At 43.8% G+C, this 17883-nt stretch overlaps 2 protein-coding genes across 4 annotated transcripts in view; one reads left to right on the forward strand and one right to left on the reverse strand.

Moving 5' to 3' along the window:
• Window positions 1–10674, reverse strand: part of RNF115 (ring finger protein 115) — an 84301-nt gene extending 73627 nt beyond the window's left edge. The window contains exon 1 of one of the 2 annotated variants that reach the window (XM_011951280.1): window positions 10329–10674. In XM_011951280.1, the coding sequence (XP_011806670.1) occupies window positions 10329–10430 (102 nt within the window). In that variant the 5' untranslated portion in view covers window positions 10431–10674. The remainder of the gene's footprint in view (window positions 1–10328) is intronic. The other variant, XM_011951281.1, reaches the window with a different exon arrangement.
• Window positions 10620–17883, forward strand: part of POLR3C (polymerase (RNA) III (DNA directed) polypeptide C (62kD)) — a 19759-nt gene continuing 12495 nt past the window's right edge. Inside the window, exons 1-5 of one of the 2 annotated variants that reach the window (XM_011951277.1) lie at window positions 10620–10920; window positions 12587–12753; window positions 13276–13531; window positions 13642–13827; window positions 15627–15715. In XM_011951277.1, coding sequence (XP_011806667.1) covers window positions 12607–12753; window positions 13276–13531; window positions 13642–13827; window positions 15627–15715 — 678 coding nt within the window. In that variant the 5' untranslated portion in view covers window positions 10620–10920; window positions 12587–12606. Of the gene's footprint in view, window positions 10921–11001; window positions 11099–12586; window positions 12754–13275; window positions 13532–13641; window positions 13828–15626; window positions 15716–17883 lie in introns of those variants that run through there. The other variant, XM_011951276.1, reaches the window with a different exon arrangement.

Genomic DNA, 17883 nt, shown 5'->3' on the forward strand with positions numbered 1-17883 from the left:
GTCTCGATCTCCTGACCTCGTGATCCGCCCGTCTCGGCCTCCCAAAGTGCTGGGATTACAGGCTTGAGCCACCGCGCCCGGCCAAGATAATTTTTTAAATTATATATGTAGGGCCGGGCGTGGTGGCTCACGCCTGTAACCCCAGTAGTTTGGAAGGCCGAGGTGGGCGGATCACTTGAGGCCAGGAGTGCGAGACCAGCCTGGCCAACATGGTGAAACCCTGTCTCTACAAAGAATAAATAATAATACAAAAAAATTTAGCCAGGTGTGGTGATGCACACTTGTAATCTCAGCTACTTGGAAGGCTAAGGCACGAGCATCGCTTGAAGCACCCTGGAGGCAGAGGATGCAGTGAGCCAAGATCACGCCACTGCAGCACAGCCTGGTTGACAGAGATTCTGTCTCAAAAAATATATATATATATACACACACACACACACACACACACATATGTCAAAAAGTTGTATTACCTGTGGATTTCATTTCATTAAAGAGAGTATTTCAAAATACTTATAAAAAGAGGGCACTGGATGTGAGAGGTTTGAGAACTAACGGGCTAGAAGATCAGCATCACTGTAGGATGCCTGCAGGTCTCAGTTAATCCAGCAAAAGGTAAGAAAGGGCATGTAACTATAATTGTTTTTTCTTTTGAGAATGTAAATTCTAAGCATGGTGAAACGAAAGCAAAATGAAACTTCTGGAAGATGGTACTATGACTTAAAAGTCTATTCAAATCTATACAACATCAAAGTGAGTGGCAACGAGGTAAACATTACCTTGTCTACTAAGAAGTTTCCTGTGACACTTGCTCAAATTGTCAAGGAGAGAGATTAATCTGTCTTAACAGATTTTCAAGGAAGATAAAACTAACTGGTCTGGCCAGGCGTGGTGGCTCACGCCTGTAATCCCAGAACTTTGGAAAGCTGAGGCAGGCAGATCACTTGAGGTCAGGAGTTTGAGACCAGCCTGGCCAACATGGTGAAACCCTGCCTCTACTAAAAATACAAAATTAGCCAGGTGTGGTGGCGCACACCCATAATCCCAGCTACTCGGGAGGTCGAGGCACCAGAATTGCTTGAACATGGGAGGCGGAGGTTGCCGTGAGCCAAGATCGCATCACTGCACTCCAGCCTGGGCACCAGAGTGAGGCTCTAGGTCTCAAAAAAAAAAAAAACTGGTCTGTTTTGGGGAAAGAGTCACCAATAGTCTACTTATCATACAAGAAAAGTATGCCTGGTTTAGAAATCACTAGAGCCAACTCACTTCTGTCTTTTTCTTCAAGAGATGGGGTTTTGCCATATCACCCAGGATGGTCTTAAACTCCTGAGCTCAAGTGATCCACCCCCCTCAGCCTCCCAAAGTGCTGGGATTACAGGCAAGAGCCACCATACCTGGCCTACTTCTAACTGATATACGTGCATCTAGGGACCTCAGAGAAACTCTGAACTGCAAATAATTGAAGAAAGAAATTTTTTAAAAAGAAAAATTTTTCAGCACCTAAACTTCTGTGTGTGAAACTACAACAACCAAAATGTTTCCAATACGGTAATGGCCCTATTTCTCCGCAAATAAGGATTGCTCATCATTCTTACACTGCCTTTCAATTAGGATTATACAGATAGATTCTTCATTCAAGCTTCCAATACGTGCACCTAAGTATTATTTTACAGTGGGATATACTTAGGTAAACTGAGAGGGTCAGATGACTTAGTTAGAAGCACCTGAAGAATTTTAGAAGAAAGATTAGTAACTCCAATATACCCCCTCAACCAAGAATTTGAAGAAACTAAGAGGTTAAACACAAAATTTCCAGAGCTCATGAAACTTCTGAGAGGTGTAAGAGAAACACAGAAAGGAAAACTAAAAGTTAGGCTTGTTGTCTGTTTCCATTTTGTTTTCAAACTGGGATTTCCAGCTGTCTTACTAAATTACATGCAGTGTTACTGTCTCAATTAATTCCCAACTGACAAAACATGTGGATAGTTTTCTTTTAGAAGTCGCCCTTACAGTACATAACTTAAGAGGAGTAATCCAATTCCTCTGGTCTCGGTAACTCCAAAGAGAGAAAGTGACTCCAACTGATATGGCTATAATGGAATTGCAGCCACTAACTGAACCCTAGTTCCTGTTCTAAACAATCTCTCCCATCAGTGTTTTGCCGAAAATTATATGGTGTCAATTATCTTACTGAAAATTCAATGGGATCCCAAAATTAAAAATCAAACCTACACCAAAACAAACCTTAAACACCATTAGCACAAGATGACACTGACTATCCCTCTAGCTATCCCAGGGTTTCTCAACCTCAGTCCTCTTAACTTTTTGGGCCCAATATAATTCTTTGAGGGGGCTATCCTGTGCACTGTAGCATGTTGAGCAGCATCTCTGGCCTCTACCCACTGGACAACAGTAGCAGCCCTCCTCACAGCCCCCAGTTATGAAAATCAAAAATGTCTACAGGCTGGGTGTGGTGGCTCACGCCTACAATCCCAATACTTTGGAGGCCCAAGCAGGACTGCTTGAGGCCAGGAGTTTGACATCAGCCTAGGCAACACAGTGAGACTCTGTCTCTACAAAAAATTAAAAAATTAGCCAGGGGTGGTGGTATGGTGGTACAGCTACTTGGGAGGCTGAGGTGGGAGGATTGCTCGAGCCCAGGAGGTAGAAGCTGCAGCGAGCCGGTGATCACACCACCGCACTCCAACCTGGGCAACAAAGTGAGAAAAAAAAATTGTCTACAGACTTTGCCAAATGTTCCCTGGGAAACAAAACTACCTGAAATTGAAAAGCACTGCTCTAGGCTATCTCCTTTATTGTTCATTAGGCTATGAAGAAATCCAGCCTGGCCAACATGGTGAAACCCCCGTCTCTACTAAAAATACAAAAATTAGCTGGGCGCAGTGCCAGGCACCTGTAATCCCAGCTACTTGGGAGGCTGAGGCAGGAGAATCGCTTGATTCTCCTGAATCGCTTGAAATTGTAAGGTGGAGGAGCCGAGATCGTGCCACTGCACTCCAGCCAGGGTGAAAGAGGGAAATTCTCCTGCCTCAGTCTCCCGAGCCCAGCTCAAATCACTAAATTGCTTAGATTAGAGGCGCCCACCACCACACGAGGCTAAGTTTTGTATTTTTAGTAGAGACGGGATTTCACCATGTTGGCCACGCTGGTCTCGAACTCCTGACCTCAGGTGATCTGCCCACTTTGGCCTCCCAAAATGCTGGGATTACAGGTGCTAGTCACCATGCCCTGCCCTCTTTTGTCCTCTTATCTGGGTGGATCCAACCCAAAGACACACAAAGCTAGAATTGATCAGGATTAGCAGTAAGGAGTGTTATTTTATGAAATTAAATGAATTCAGTCTACATGTGGCTTTAAAAAAAAAGATGAAGTAATAAAATAATAAAATTTTAAAAAGAAGAGTGATTAAACCTTGCAACCTAGTCCCACTGAACACACTCATGGCTCTGAAACAGTCCTTCCCATTGAATGGGTGAAGAAACCTAGAATTGCTTGAAAACCCGGGAGGCAGAGGTTGCAGCGAGCCGAGATCGCACCATTGTATTTTTGTAGAGATAGGGTCTCACTTTGTTGCCCAGGCTAGTACCAAACTCCTGGGCTCAAGCAATCCTCTCCTGCCTTGGGTTCCCAAAGTGCTGGTATAACAGGTGTGAGCCACAGCATGCCCCAGTAAGTGATGGTTCTTGGTATCCAACTATCACAAGAGTCAGTACCTTCTTTGTTTACTTTGTTTTTATAAAACTTATCCATATCTGATTTTGACTGGGGTTTTAAGCCTTTTTATATATTGACTATAAATGGTTTTTAGGTTTTATGTCCTTCATTTTGCTCTTTGTTTTCTATACATCTTTCTTGGATTTTAGGTTTGGGGGTACATATGTACATTTGTTACATGGATAAACTACGTCACTGGAATTTGGTGTACAGATTTTGTCACCCAGCAACTGAGCATAGTACAAGACAGTTTTTTGACCCTCATCCTCCTCTTACCCTCACCACCTCAAATAAGCCCTCGTGTCCATGTTTGTGCCCATGTGTACTCAATGTTAGCTCCCACTTATAAGTGAGAACACGTGGTACTTGGCTTTCTGTTCCTGCTTTAATTCACTTAGGATAATGACCTCCAGCTGCATCCATGTTGCTGCAAAAGACATGATTTCGGTTTTGGTTTTTTTTGAATAGCTGCATAGTATCCCATGGTATATGTGTACCACATTTTCTTTATTAAGTCCACCACTGATGGGCATCTAGGTTGATTCCATGTCTTTGCTCTTGTGAATAGTGCCACAATAAACATACAAGTGCATGTGCCTTTTTGGTAAAACGATTTACATTCCTTGGGTATATAACCCAGTAATGGATTGCTGGGCAGAATGGTAGTTCTGTTTTAAGTTCTTTGGGAAATCAAACTGCCTTCCACAGTGGCTGAACTAATTTACATTCTCACCCACAGTGTATAAGCATTCCCTTTACTCCACAACCTTGCCAACAACTGTTATTTTTGACTTTCTAATAACAGCTATTCTGACTGGTGTGAGATGGCATCTCACTGTGGTTTTGGTTTGCATTTGTCTGACGATTAGCGATGTTGAGCATTTTTTCGTATGCTTATTGGGCCACATATATGTCTTCTTTCGAGAAGTGCGTAGGCAAAAAAAACCAAAATCATACCAACCACACTCTTGGACCACAGCACAATTAAAATAGAAATCAATACTAAAAAGGTCTCTCAAAACTATACAATTACACGGAAATGAAACAACTTGCTCCCGAATGACTTTTGAGTAAAAACTGAAATTAAGGGAGAAATCAGAAAGTTCTCTGAAATTAATGAAAACACAGCATACCAGAATCACCAGGACACAGTTAAAGCAGTATTAAGAGGAAAGTTTATAGCACTAAACACTGACATCAAAAAGCTAGAAAGATCTCAAATTAACAACCTAACATCACACCAAGAGAAACTAGAAAAACAAAAACAAACCAATCCCAAAGCCAGCAGAATAACCAAAATCTGTGCTGAACTGAATGAAATTGAGATGTGAAAATCCATACAAATAAATGATAAACGAAACCAAAAGTTGGTTCTTTCAAATGATAAACAAAATTGATAGATCCCTAGCTAGATTAATAAAGAGAGATCTAAATAAACACAATCAGAAATGACAAAACTGACATTACCGCCAATTCCACAGAAATACAAAAAACCCTCAGAGACTATTACAAACACCTCTATGCACACAAACTAGAAAACCTAAAATTCCAGATAAATTCCTGCAAACATACAACCCCACAAGACTGAACCAGGAAGAAACTGAAATTCTGAACAGACCAATGATGAGTTCCAAAATTGAATCAGTAATAAAAAACCTGGCCAGGGCCATGGCTCATGCCTACAATCCCAGCACTTTGGGAGACAAAGGCAGGCAGATCACTTGAGCCCAGGAGAGACCAGTCTGGGCAACATGAAGAAACCTTATCTCTCAAAAACAAAAAACAAAACAAAACACAACAGAAAATGAGCCAGGTATGGTAGCACATACCTCTAGGCCCAGCTACTCATGAGGCTAAGGTGGTAGGATCATCTGAGTCTGGGAAGTCGAGGCTGCAGTGAGCCGTGATCATGCCACTGAATTCCAGTATGGGCAACACAGTGAGACCCTGTCTCAAAAAATAATGAAAAATAAAAACTTACCAACCAGAAAAGGCCCTGGACCAGATGGACTCACAGCCAAATTCTACCAGAAACACGAAGAAGAGCTGGTACCAATTCTACTGAAATTATTCCAAAAAATTGAGGAGGGACTCTTCCCTAACCCATTCTACGAGGCCAGCAGCATTCTGATGCCAAAACCTGGCAAAGACACAATGAAAAAAGAAAAAAACTCCAGGCCAATATCCCTGATGAACACAGACACAAAAATACTAAATAAAATACTAACAAACCGAACCAGCAGCACATTAAAAAGCTAACGCAGGCCAGTGTGGTGGCTCACATCTGTTATCTCAGCACTTTGCAGGGCCAAGTCAGGCAGATCACTTGAGGTCAGGACTTCAAGGCCAACCCGGCCAACATGGGGAAACCCCATCTCTACTGAAAGTACAAAAATTAGCCAGGTCTAGTGGTGCAAACCTGTAATCCCAGGTACCTGGGAGGCTGAGGCACGAGAATCACTTGAACCCATGAGGCAGAGAGGTTGCAATGAGCTGAGCTAGTTCCACTGCACTCCAGCCTGGACGACAGAGCGAGACTCTGTCTCAGACAAATAAATAAATAAATAAATAAATAAAAAGCGGCCGGGCACAGTGGCTCACGCCTGTAATCCCAGCATTTTGGGAGGCCGAGCCGGGCGGATCCACATGGTCAGGAGATCGAGACCATCCTGGCTAACACGGTGAAACCCCATCTCTACTAAAAATACAAAAAATTAGCCAGGCATGGTGGCAGGTGCCTGTAGTCCCAGCTACTCGGGAGGCTGAGGCGGGAGAATGGTGTGAACCTGGGAGGCAGCGCTTGCAGTGAGCCAAGATAGCGCCACTGCACTCCAGCCTGGGCGACAGAGCGAGACTCCATCTCAAAAAAAAAATAAAATAAAATAAAAATAAAAAGCTAATCCACCACAATCAAGTAGTCTTTACTCCTGGGGTGCAAGGTTGGTTCAACATACGTAAATCAATAAATGTGATTCATCACATAAACAGAATTAAAAACAAAAACCACATATCAGGCCAGCCGCAATGGCTCATGCCTGTAACCCCAGCACTTTGGGAGGCTGAGGCAGGCAGATTGCTTAAGCTCAGGAATTTGAGACCCGCCGGGGCAACGTGGCAAAATCCCATCTCTACAAAAAAGAAAAAAAAATTAGCCAAGCATGGTGGAACCCACCTATCTACTAATACTCAGGAGGCTATAGTGGGAGGATAGATTGAGCCCATGAATTCAAGAACAGCCTGGGCAACAAAACAGAATAAATTCTGTCTCTATTTAAAAATAAAAAAGGAGGCCGGGTGCGATGGCTCACACCCGTAATCCCACCACTTTGGGAGGCCGAGGTGGGTGTATCACGAGGTCGAGATGGAGACCATCCTGGTCAACATGGTGAAACCCCGTCTCTACTAAAAATACAAAAATGAGCTGGGCATGGTGGCATGTGCCTGTAGTCTCCACTACTCAGGAGGCTGAGGCAGGAGAATTGCTTAAACCCAGGAGGCAGAGGTTGCAGTGAGTCAAGATCGCACCACTGCACTCCAGCCTGGCAACAGAGCGAGACTCCGTCTCAAAAAAAAAAAAAAAAAAAGGAGAGAATATACTGTATAATTGAAAATTGCTAAGACAGTAGAATTTAAGTGTTCTCACCACACAAAAATATGTGAGGTAATGCATGTTAAATAGCTTGATTTAACCATTCCATGTATACATATATCAAATCATGCTGTACACTACAAAAAATACAGTACACAACTTTTAGTTGTGAAAAAAACATGATTTATTAAATGCTTCTCCCCTCTTCATCACCCCCCCCTTCCTTTTGCTACCTCACAGTCTTTGGAATTCTCAATCTGAAATGTACCTATCCCTCAAAACTCAATTTAAATCCCACTGGCCGCATCAATGCTATGAAATCCCCCTCTCTGTATTCTGAAGCACAAATCCTCACCCCTTTACGTTGTTACTTTTTCCATGTTTGCCTTGTTTTTCCCCAAAAGCTGTAAGATCCTTAAGGTCAGGAACCACATATCGCTCCATATCACCTCCAGGACACTCAGCAGAGAACCTTGGATATATTTAGGAAGAATCTGGTTATATTCAATTGTGTTAGGCCTCAATTTACAAATCAGACATGACAAATAATATATCAGACCAAAAAGATCAAGAAACTTCTCCAGGCATTAAGTAAGGCTTAGAAAAACACCTACTCAGCCTTTAAAAGTATCCCTTTGAAGTAAGGACTTAAAGGTGAGAAGAAAATATATAATCAATTGTGGAAATTTAGACTGTCTTCTCTTTTTTTTTGAGACAGGATCTCACTCTGTTGCCCAGGCTGGAGTGCAATGGTGCAATCTCAGTTCACTGCAACCTCCGCCTCCTGGGGTCAGGCAATCCTCCTACCTCAGCCTCCTGAATAGCTGGGACTACAGACGCATGCCACCACACACAGCAGATTTTTTTATTTTTTGGTACAGATGGGGTTTCTCCATGTTGCCCAGGCTAGTCTCGAACTCCTGAGCTCAAGCGATCTGCCTGCCTTGGACTTCCAAAGTGTTGGCATTGCAGGCGTGAGCCACCACGCCTGGCCAACTTCTCACTCTTAAAGGCAAAATAGTGAACAGCAACTTAAAGATCAAAAAAGCTAAGGTTGCAATATTCAACAAGGCATCACATTCAACAACACACCACTGGTCAGTCACACACATACTGGCTGAATTCCAGACTCCCTCTCTATGGTAAAAGAGTTCTGCAGGCTCTGATGTTGGCTGGAAAAAAACTAGCCACCTGCTCTTCCCAGCACTGAAATATGGCCAAAAAAGAAAAAAGAAAACCATAAACACACAGCAAAATCAGCAAGCAAAACTAGCATTTAGGCAGGGAGTGGTGGCTCACGCCTGTAATCTCAGCACTTTGGGAGCCCGAGCCAGGCGGATCACTTGAGGTCAAGAGTTTGAGACCAGCTTGGCCAACAAGGTGAAATTCCATCTCTACTAAAAATACAAAAATTAGCCAGGGTGTGGTGGTCGCGTGCCTGTAGTCCCAACTACCTGGAGGCTGAGGCAGGAGACTCGCTTGAACCCAGCAGGTAGAGGTTGCAGTCAGCCAAAATCATGCTCCTGGGTGACAGAGGGAGACTGTCGCAAAGGAAAAAAAAAAAAAAAAAAGCTAAGTGCATTTATATGAAACTATGACTCCAATGTTGGAGGTGAGGCAAGTAGAGAGGACAGAATATATCATAATGCCTTAAACAAAACTTTTGAGTGAGAGAAGACCATAAAACACCCTTTAAGCACTTATTCACTGGACTCCATTTGTTTCTAAGAAATAAGATATACAGACTCACTTTAGAAGGCTTCCTCCTACACTGTATCTGAGACACCATAAATATAAACATAAATTATGTTGCCACTCTATGGTAAGACTGAACCTGGACACTTCTAAGGAACGGAACAACCATGAAGACAGTTGGCTAAAGATAGGACTGACATTCACCCTGGGGGAGCTCCTCGTAGTAGCTACAATCCAACCCAAAACAGCTTCTGGGTTTGTGATGCTAGTGCTGGCTAATAAGCTGCATAAGTGTTGTTTGTTTTTTGTAGAGAGGAGTGTCACTGTGTTGCCCAGGCTGGTCTCAAACTTCTGGCCTCAAGCAATCCTCCTGCCTCGTCCCCCAAAGTACTGGGATTACAGACCTGAGCCACTGCGCCTGACCTACAAAAGTGCTTTCTTCACAACCACAGCACTGCCTCTCAAGGAGCTAACAGTCTGGCAGAAACTCGTGAAAATCAATTTCATGTCAGAGGAAGCAACCCCAACATTCTGTCCCGGCTCTTTTTCTTAAGTGAAGAAAAGGACAGGGCGAGGGGCGGAACAATGGTATTAAAGACACTGGCAACATGACAACTAAAATAAACGAAGTTGAAACAGTACGTCCTGCCTTCTTCCTAAAGCCATTTCCTTCAATAGTGATAGGAGTGCAGGCCGTCCTGCAAGTCATTAGTACGCTGCTATTTTCACTTTCACAAGGACCCTGGAAACCACTGAAGAGCAAAATCCTCCTTTTCGCCTCACAGATACCATCCAACCCCCTTTCTGTGCTTCCTTCCTTCCCCAGAGAAAACCGAATAGGGACAATCCTCAGCAATCCGGTATTTTGCTTCACTGACAAGGGAGGTGGCGGGGGCGGGGGGAGTGAAAAGTGGAAAAGAACGTAGAGCAAGGTGAGAAGACACAGCGGAAGGAGTATGGGGGGAGGTCATCGTGGGGAAAAGACCAGGTATAAAAGAATGCAAGAAAATTGAGGGGAGAGTTATCAGAGGGAAACTTGCTAAGAAAAAAATAATAATAATAAGGACAGGGGAGGTAAAGAGGTGAGATCAGGTGGAGCAGCCCAGGATGAATTAAGAGGTAGGCAGGAGGTACGGGGCCGGAGCCGTGACGCCCAGGGTTTAGGACCAGTGGCTGGAAAAGTGGGCAGCAGGTATTCGGCAGACCGATGTCCGGGGAGTCAAGGGTGTGCGGAAAGCTCCAGACCCAGTTCTGGGACATCGGGGCCAGGAATCTATGAGGTTCCCAAGTACAGAGAACACGGGGCTCTTACCGGTAGTTTGGGGCTGACCTCGCCCTTGCAAAAGTGGCAGAAAAACCGGTGGGCGGCTACAGCGGCGCCCGAATCCGCCCCGGCTGCCGAAGCCTCCGCCATTTTTGTCCTCCGCCGCGGCCGTCCGAGAGGGCAGCCGGCCCGTCCCTCGCCAGGCCGCTACCTCCCGGGCTGCAGTAGCCACCGCCGCCTCGGTGCGGCCCACCGCTTCAGAGCCCGCGTCGGTCACGTGAGTCGGCCAGACCCAGAGAGGCGGCGGCGCCAACAGCAACCCTGCGGCCCGCCTCCCAGCACCAAATAAGCGCAGGAAGGAGAAGCAAACCGCCCGCCCGCCGGCTCCACAAACAGCCCCTCGCTGGTCCTCCAGCCTTCCAGCGAGAAGAAAGAAAGAGCGTCCCCGGAAGCCGCCGAAACTCTGGGGTAGAGCGGCACGCGCTTTTTGCCTTTCCGCGTCCTCTTCGGTGGCCGTCCTCTTCCTTGAAAGGGCGGTGGGCTCCACTTCCGCTCAGAAGGCCAGAGGGAGCCGCTGGAAGGCGTCGCGGGAAGCTCAGCAGCGTTGGGGTTGGTGCCTCTGAACTGCGCTGATCCTGAGGTTAGTGGAAAATGCTGTCTGAACGTGGCAGCACTGACTGGACCAAGAGACCAAATCCGGAATGGGAACCTGTGTAAAGGGAGTGTAGAGCTAGGAGCCAAGCGTCTTGGAAGTCCTTTCCGAGGATGGCAAGGGATCTGGGAATGCTTCCCCAAAGATACGCGGATGGACGAAATAGGTCTCTGGTGATACTGAGGCTTCTTAAGAATTGGAAGAAATAAGTAATGCTTCGTAGCAATTTGTAATAAGAAAGTAATCGTATAATAAACTACGTCCGTTTCTGATTGTGTCAACTTTGTCAAGGAGTAGAAGTTTGAGAACTGAATACTGTCCTGCAAACAACGTAACCTCATCTCCTATTTGACACACCCTGTTGAGAAGCAGTCCTTTACCGCCTAAATTTCTTTTTCGAAATTATCATTTCCTTTATGGACTAAGAATAACACTGCCTGCTCACTTCCACCGGGCTGTGAACAGTGACCTTAATTTTTCCAAGCAATGAAGTGTAGAAACTAAGGTCTGTGACAGACTGCAAAATCATCTACTCCCAATCTTTAAAGAAAATCAGAATCATGCATAATCCCATAGAGGTATATTTGATGCATAGTCTTTTTCTATGCATACATTTTTCCTTTTTTTACAATAATTGAATTTTTATATTTGTTCAGCTTGTCACTTAATATATTATGAATAATTTTCTTCTTTTTTGGGGTTTTTTTTTTTTTTTTTGGAGACGGAGTCTCGCACTGTCGCCCGGGTTGGAGTGTGCAGTGGCGCGATCTCGGCTCACTGCAACCTCCGTTCAAGCGATTCTCCTGCCTCAGCCTCCCAAGTAGCTGGGATTACAGGCGCCCGCCACCACGCCCAGCTAAATTTTTTTTGTATTTTTAGTATAGAAGGGGTTCACTATGTTGGCCAGGCTGTTCTCAAACTCCTGACCTCGTGATACACCCACCTTGGCCTCCGAAAGTGCTGGGATTGCAGGCATGAGCCACAGCGCCGGCCTATTATGAATAATTTTCTTCTACACGAATACATATGGTACTAAATAACTTTGTTGGCGTAGTATGCCATTGTATGGTTATGCTATCATTTATTGTTAGACGTTAGATTGTTTCCAGTAAGTCTGTATTATAAAGAGAACTAATGACTTCATTATTATTAGCTTTTTAGTCTTTTTTTTTTTTTTTTTTGAGACGGAGTCTCGCTCTGTCGCCCAGGCTGGAGTGCAGTGGCCAGATCTCAGCTCACTGCAAGCTCCGCCTCCCGGGTTTACGCCATTCTCCCGCCTCAGCCTCCCGAGTAGCTGGGACTACAGGCGCCCGCCACCTCGCCCGGCTATTTTTTTGTATTTTTTAGTAGAGACGGGGTTTCACCGTGTTAGCCAGGATGGTCTTGATCTCCTGACCTCGTGATCCGCCCGTCTCAGCCTCCCAAAGTGCTGGGATTACAGGCTTGAGCCACCGCGCCCGGCCCGCTTTTTATTCTTTCTTTGGACACAATATCCGAAAAGAAATTGTTGTTTCAAACATATGCAAGATTTTTAAGGCTTTTTGATACGTATTGTCAAATTGCCCTCCAGAAAGAATACATGAATTTACATTCAGCAGCTCTGCTTCCAGCATGAAAGACTTTCCATTGTACCGTTTTGGTGTTTTTTCCCTAGCTCTCAGACTCCCCAGTACCATGACTCAAGCAGAAATTAAGCTGTGTTCTTTGTTGCTGCAAGAGCATTTTGGAGAGATTGTAGAAAAAATTGGAGTCCATCTGATAAGAACCGGCAGCCAGCCACTAAGAGTAATTGCCCATGACACAGGAACATCACTGGATCAGGTATGTCTAAATGACATTAATTTTCTCTAATTTCACTAATTTATCTCACCCACCTTTGAATATTGTTCTTCTCACCCCAGAAAAGGAAAAATGAAGAAAACTTGCCCTGGGAGCAGAACAATGTTATTTGGGGAAGAAAAGGATAGGACTTAGGCATCAACATTTTGTTTCTCAAAGTGTTCCTAGTTCATCACAGCTTTTAGGCAAATCTTTGCTCTTCCCATGCCATACCTCATTTATTCACAATAGGTCTATTAATCTCAGTACTGCCTTTAAGGAATGAGAATGATGAAAGTAAATTGTGTTTTGAAAGATAAGGATCAGAGTAAATATAGCAAAGAATCTTCCTGATTTATTGTATTGATGTCTGATTCTTATTAGCTACTCCAATGGAGAGAGGAAATAAGTGCAGAAATTATCTAGCCATTTTCTGATGCTTAGTAAGTTGTTGGACAAAAAATTTCCAGCAGTAATGAGCTATATCTTCAGGTCTTTCCTCTCTTCTCTTTATGTCCCATCTAGGTGAAAAAAGCCCTGTGTGTCCTCATCCAACATAACCTGGTGAGTTATCAAGTGCACAAACGTGGTGTGGTGGAGTATGAAGCCCAGTGCAGCCGGGTATTGCGAATGCTTAGATATCCCCGGTACATCTATACTACCAAAACTCTGTACAGTGACACTGGAGAACTGATCGTTGAGGAGCTTCTGTTGAATGGCAAACTGACAATGTCAGCTGTTGTGAAGAAGGTGGCAGACCGGCTCACAGAGACCATGGAGGGTCAGTACTATATCCATAGTTGTTAACAAAAGCATAGATCAGCTGGCTACAGGAATGGACCCTGAGCTATCTTAGGCCATCTCATCTGCCTTTTTCCTCCTTTTATACAGATGGCAAGACCATGGACTATGCTGAAGTATCAAACACATTTGTACGACTGGCAGACACACACTTTGTACAACGCTGCCCCTCAGTACCTACCACTGAGAATTCAGACCCTGGGCCACCACCACCTGCCCCCACACTTGTCATTAATGAAAAGGACATGTACCTGGTTCCTAAGCTGAGCTTGATAGGTAAGGAATTTTAACCCCTGGAACTGTGACTTGCCTTAATTGTGGATTCTTCTTGATTGATTGTCAAATGTATGAATCAGTTGAACATTTACCATTGGTAAATCAGACTGATTTACCAATCAGTCTGAACATTTGCTATGTGTCAAACATCGTGGTGTATAACAATGAAAAAATCATGGTCTCTGTCATGGGGCTTTAGGAGACATACATTAATCAGAAAATCACATCGATATATCATTAAACAGTGATAAGCACTATGAAGGAAATATTCCTATGAAGGAACTGTCATAGTATTATGACACATACATTAATCAGAAAATCACATCAATATATAATTAAACTGTGATAAGTACCATGAAGGTAAAGTATGAGGTGTTATGAAAATATATAATGGAGACTTTGGGAGACTGAGGCAGGCGAATTGCAGAAGGCCAGGAGTTCCAGACCAGCCTGGGCAACATGGTGAAACCCCATGTCTACTAAAATTGTAAAAATTAGCCAGTTATGGTGGTGTACGCCTGTAATCCCAGCTACTCAGGAGGCTGGGGCAGGAGAATTGCTTGAACCCAGGAGACAGAGGTTGCAGTGAGCCAAGACTGTGCCACTGCACTCCAGCCTGGGCGACAGAGTGAGACCATCTCAGAAAAAAAGAGGAAAATATATAATGAGGGACGGGATTCATCTGGGAGTTTAGGCCTCATGTTTCTTTGAGAAGGTGACATTTGAGCTAAGATTTAAAGTGGAAGCTAACAGTGAGGTAACAGAGGAAAAGCATTTTTGGCAAAGGGAATAGTATGTAGTAAAAAAAAAAAAAAAAACAGCATTTTGTAGACCAGGCACGGTGGCTCACGCCTGTAATCCCAGCACTTTGGGAGGCTGGGGTAGGCGGGTCACGAGGTCAGGAGATCAAGACCATCCTGGCTAACACAGTGAAACCCTGTCTCTAAAAAAAAAAATTACAAAAATTAGCCGGGCATGGTGGCGGGTGCTGTAGTCCCAGCTACTCTGGAGGCTGAGGCAGGAGAATGGCATGAACCCAGGAGGCAGAGCTTGCAGTGAGCCAAGATCTGAGATCATGCCATTGCACTCCAGCTCTGTCACACTCCAGCCTGGGTAACAGAGCAAGACTCCGTCTCAAAAAAAAAAAAAAAAGCATTTGAGGGAATGAGAGAATGTCAGTATAGCTAAAGCATTGTAAGCAAAGCAAAAGAGGCATGAGATAAGGTTAGAGACATAGATAGGCAGGGGTCTGATAATAGAAGTTAATCAGGATCGACCTGCTTAGTACTTGGATGGGAGACAGGCAGGGACTAAATCAAGTAAGACCTTATAGAGCATTTGTTCTTTATGCTAAGAGCAAAGGAAAACCACTAAAGGATTTTTAAGGAAATGACATGATCTAATTTATACTTTTAAAAGATTTTTTGTCTACAGAAAGGATGGGAGAATGGGGCAAAGGTAAATGTTGACAGACTGGTGGAAAATGAAACAGAGGGTGAAGGAGACAAGTATTAAGAATGACATTTGTGTGTCTGACTTGCACATGTGGGAGGATGGTGCTAACATTGGCCATGAAAGAGTATTGGAGGAGAAAGACGATAAGCTTCTTTTTGAACATGTTGAGTTTCAGATTATTTCATCCTTTACTTGAGTTTCTTATAGCTCTTCAGACCCCTAAGCAACTCTGATCTAGAGGCAGCTACAGATGTCTTTGGAATGAAAGACACCTGCTCTCATGTTTGGTCATTTGCTGTCATCATATGAGATACAGTCTAAGTGTTCAATTGTTTGTTTGGCAGGAAAAGGTAAAAGGCGCAGATCATCTGATGAAGATGCTGCTGGGGAACCCAAGGCCAAGAGACCAAAACATACTACAGATAACAAGGAGGTAATGGGGCTTCTTGATTAGAAGTCCTCACCCTGAAGCAGGCCAGAAAGAGCACTCAGATAACAAGCCCCAAGAGAGCTTAAAGCTTCCTGAGCTAAGAAGCAGTAGGATTATGAACCTCATTAAATATTAGAAATAGACTAACAAAGAAGGAACCATTACTGTCTCCCTTCTGAGCCTTAATTCTTTCATTGAACAGAGGTAACAGCTTATGTAAAATGGGGCCTAGAAAAAGTTTAGGTTGCTCAATATAGCAAGAACCTAAAAACCTATAGGGACCATTGGTGAAAAATGGGTCTAAAAACTATACATAGGCCTGAACTAATATTCAGTGTCTTCTTAGCATGCCTATAAAGATGTCAGTAAGCATCTCAAACTTAGTGTGGCCAAAACAGAGTAATTGATTCCTCCTCTTAGTAAAAGACGCTACCACCTAGGCCAGCCACCTAGGACACCACCATTTCTGCTTAGGCCAAAATCCTTGGAACCCTCTAATCTCACAGTAAAACATATCAGTCCAGTTTCCAAAATTACCTCAAATCCAACCATTTCTCATCTTTTATCTGCCATCTCTCATCAATTCTTTCCTAACCCTTTCATTAATGGTCTCCCTAGCTGCATTCTTACCTACTTAGTAGCCAAAATGACTTTCTAAGTTCAAAACAAAACAATACATCCACTGATTAAACTCCTTTAATAGCTTTCCTTTACTCTTAGAAGAAATCCAAGATACGGGCTAGGAAGCCTTACATGATCTAGGTCTTCGTATGATCTGTTGGAGACAGGGCTCTTCAACCTCACCTCTGCCTCATCTCCGTCTTGCTCACTGTGTTCTCCCTCCTGACTTTCTATCTCTTAAACATGTCAAACTCTTTCTAGTCTTTAGACTTTGGCCCTTATCATGCCTCCGGCTTCAAATGTTTGTCCCCAGATCTTCATGTAGTGGTCTCTGGATCATTTCTGTTTTGAATGCTCTTTTCATAGACTTCAAGCACCGTTGTCCTCTCCTACACTGGTCCCTACCAGATTTCTCATTTCATATACTTCACAGCATTTATATTTATAACTGGAATTATTTATTATTTGTGTACATGTTTGTCTAAGAGGTGTGGACTTTATCCTGAAGACAAGGGAGAGCCATTGATGGATTTTAAGCAGGGAAATGAAGTAACTGGATTTATATGTTAGAAAGATTATTATAGCATAGCAGTTCCGAACCTGTACTACTCCATGCATGGATTTCAGAGAGTCTGCTTGTACTTATGTGCATTTTTCAGTGAAGCTCTCCATACCTTTCATTACATTCTTCAAGGAACTGTGACCCAAAACAGTTTTTAAAAAAAAAAAAAAGCACTACTCTAAGAAATGGGAAGAATGATGCAAAACAAAATTAGAAGGAGAAAACCCAGTTACTCCTTTTGTAGTGTCTGCTATGTTTTAAAGGGAAAAAAAAGAAAAAAGAAAAACCAGTTAGGAGGCTATTGTAGTAATCCAGATGGGCCAAGATTTAGAGTCTGAAATAAGGTAATGATAGGAGAGAGAAAAGTAGATATCTGATAACTATAAAGAATAGATAGAACTTGGTAATGGGATGGTAGATATGGACAGCAAGGGACTAGGGGTGATACCCAAGTTTGTAGCTTAAGAAATTGGGTTGGCCGGCCAAGCACGGTGACTCACGTCTGTAATCCCAGCACTTTGGGAGGCCGAGGCAGGTGGATCACCTGAGGTCAGAGCTCGAGACCAGCTTGGTCAACATGGTGAAACCCCGTCTCTACTAAAAATACAAAAATTAGCCGGCCATGGTGGTGGGTGCCTGTAATCACAGCTACTTGGGAGTCTGCAGCAGGATAATGGCCTGAACCTGGGAGGCAGAGGTTGCAGTGAACCGAGATCGCACCACTGAACTCCATCCTGGGTGACAGAGTGAGACTCCATCTCCAAAAAAAAAGAGAGAGAGAGAAATAAAGAAATTGTCTAGGCACAGTGGCTCTCACCTGTAATCCCAGCATTTTGGGAGGCTGACGCAGAAGAACCACTTGAGCCCAGGAGTTTGAGACCAGCCTGGACAACATAGACCCTATCTCTACCAGAAAAAAAAAAATCCACCAGACCTGGTGGCACATGCTTGTAGTCCCAGCTACTCAGGAAGCTGAGGCAGGAGAATC

Source organism: Colobus angolensis, unplaced genomic scaffold, assembly GCF_000951035.1.
Source record: "Colobus angolensis palliatus isolate OR3802 unplaced genomic scaffold, Cang.pa_1.0 Scaffold317, whole genome shotgun sequence".
NCBI classification, from domain to species: Eukaryota; Metazoa; Chordata; class Mammalia; order Primates; family Cercopithecidae; genus Colobus; species Colobus angolensis.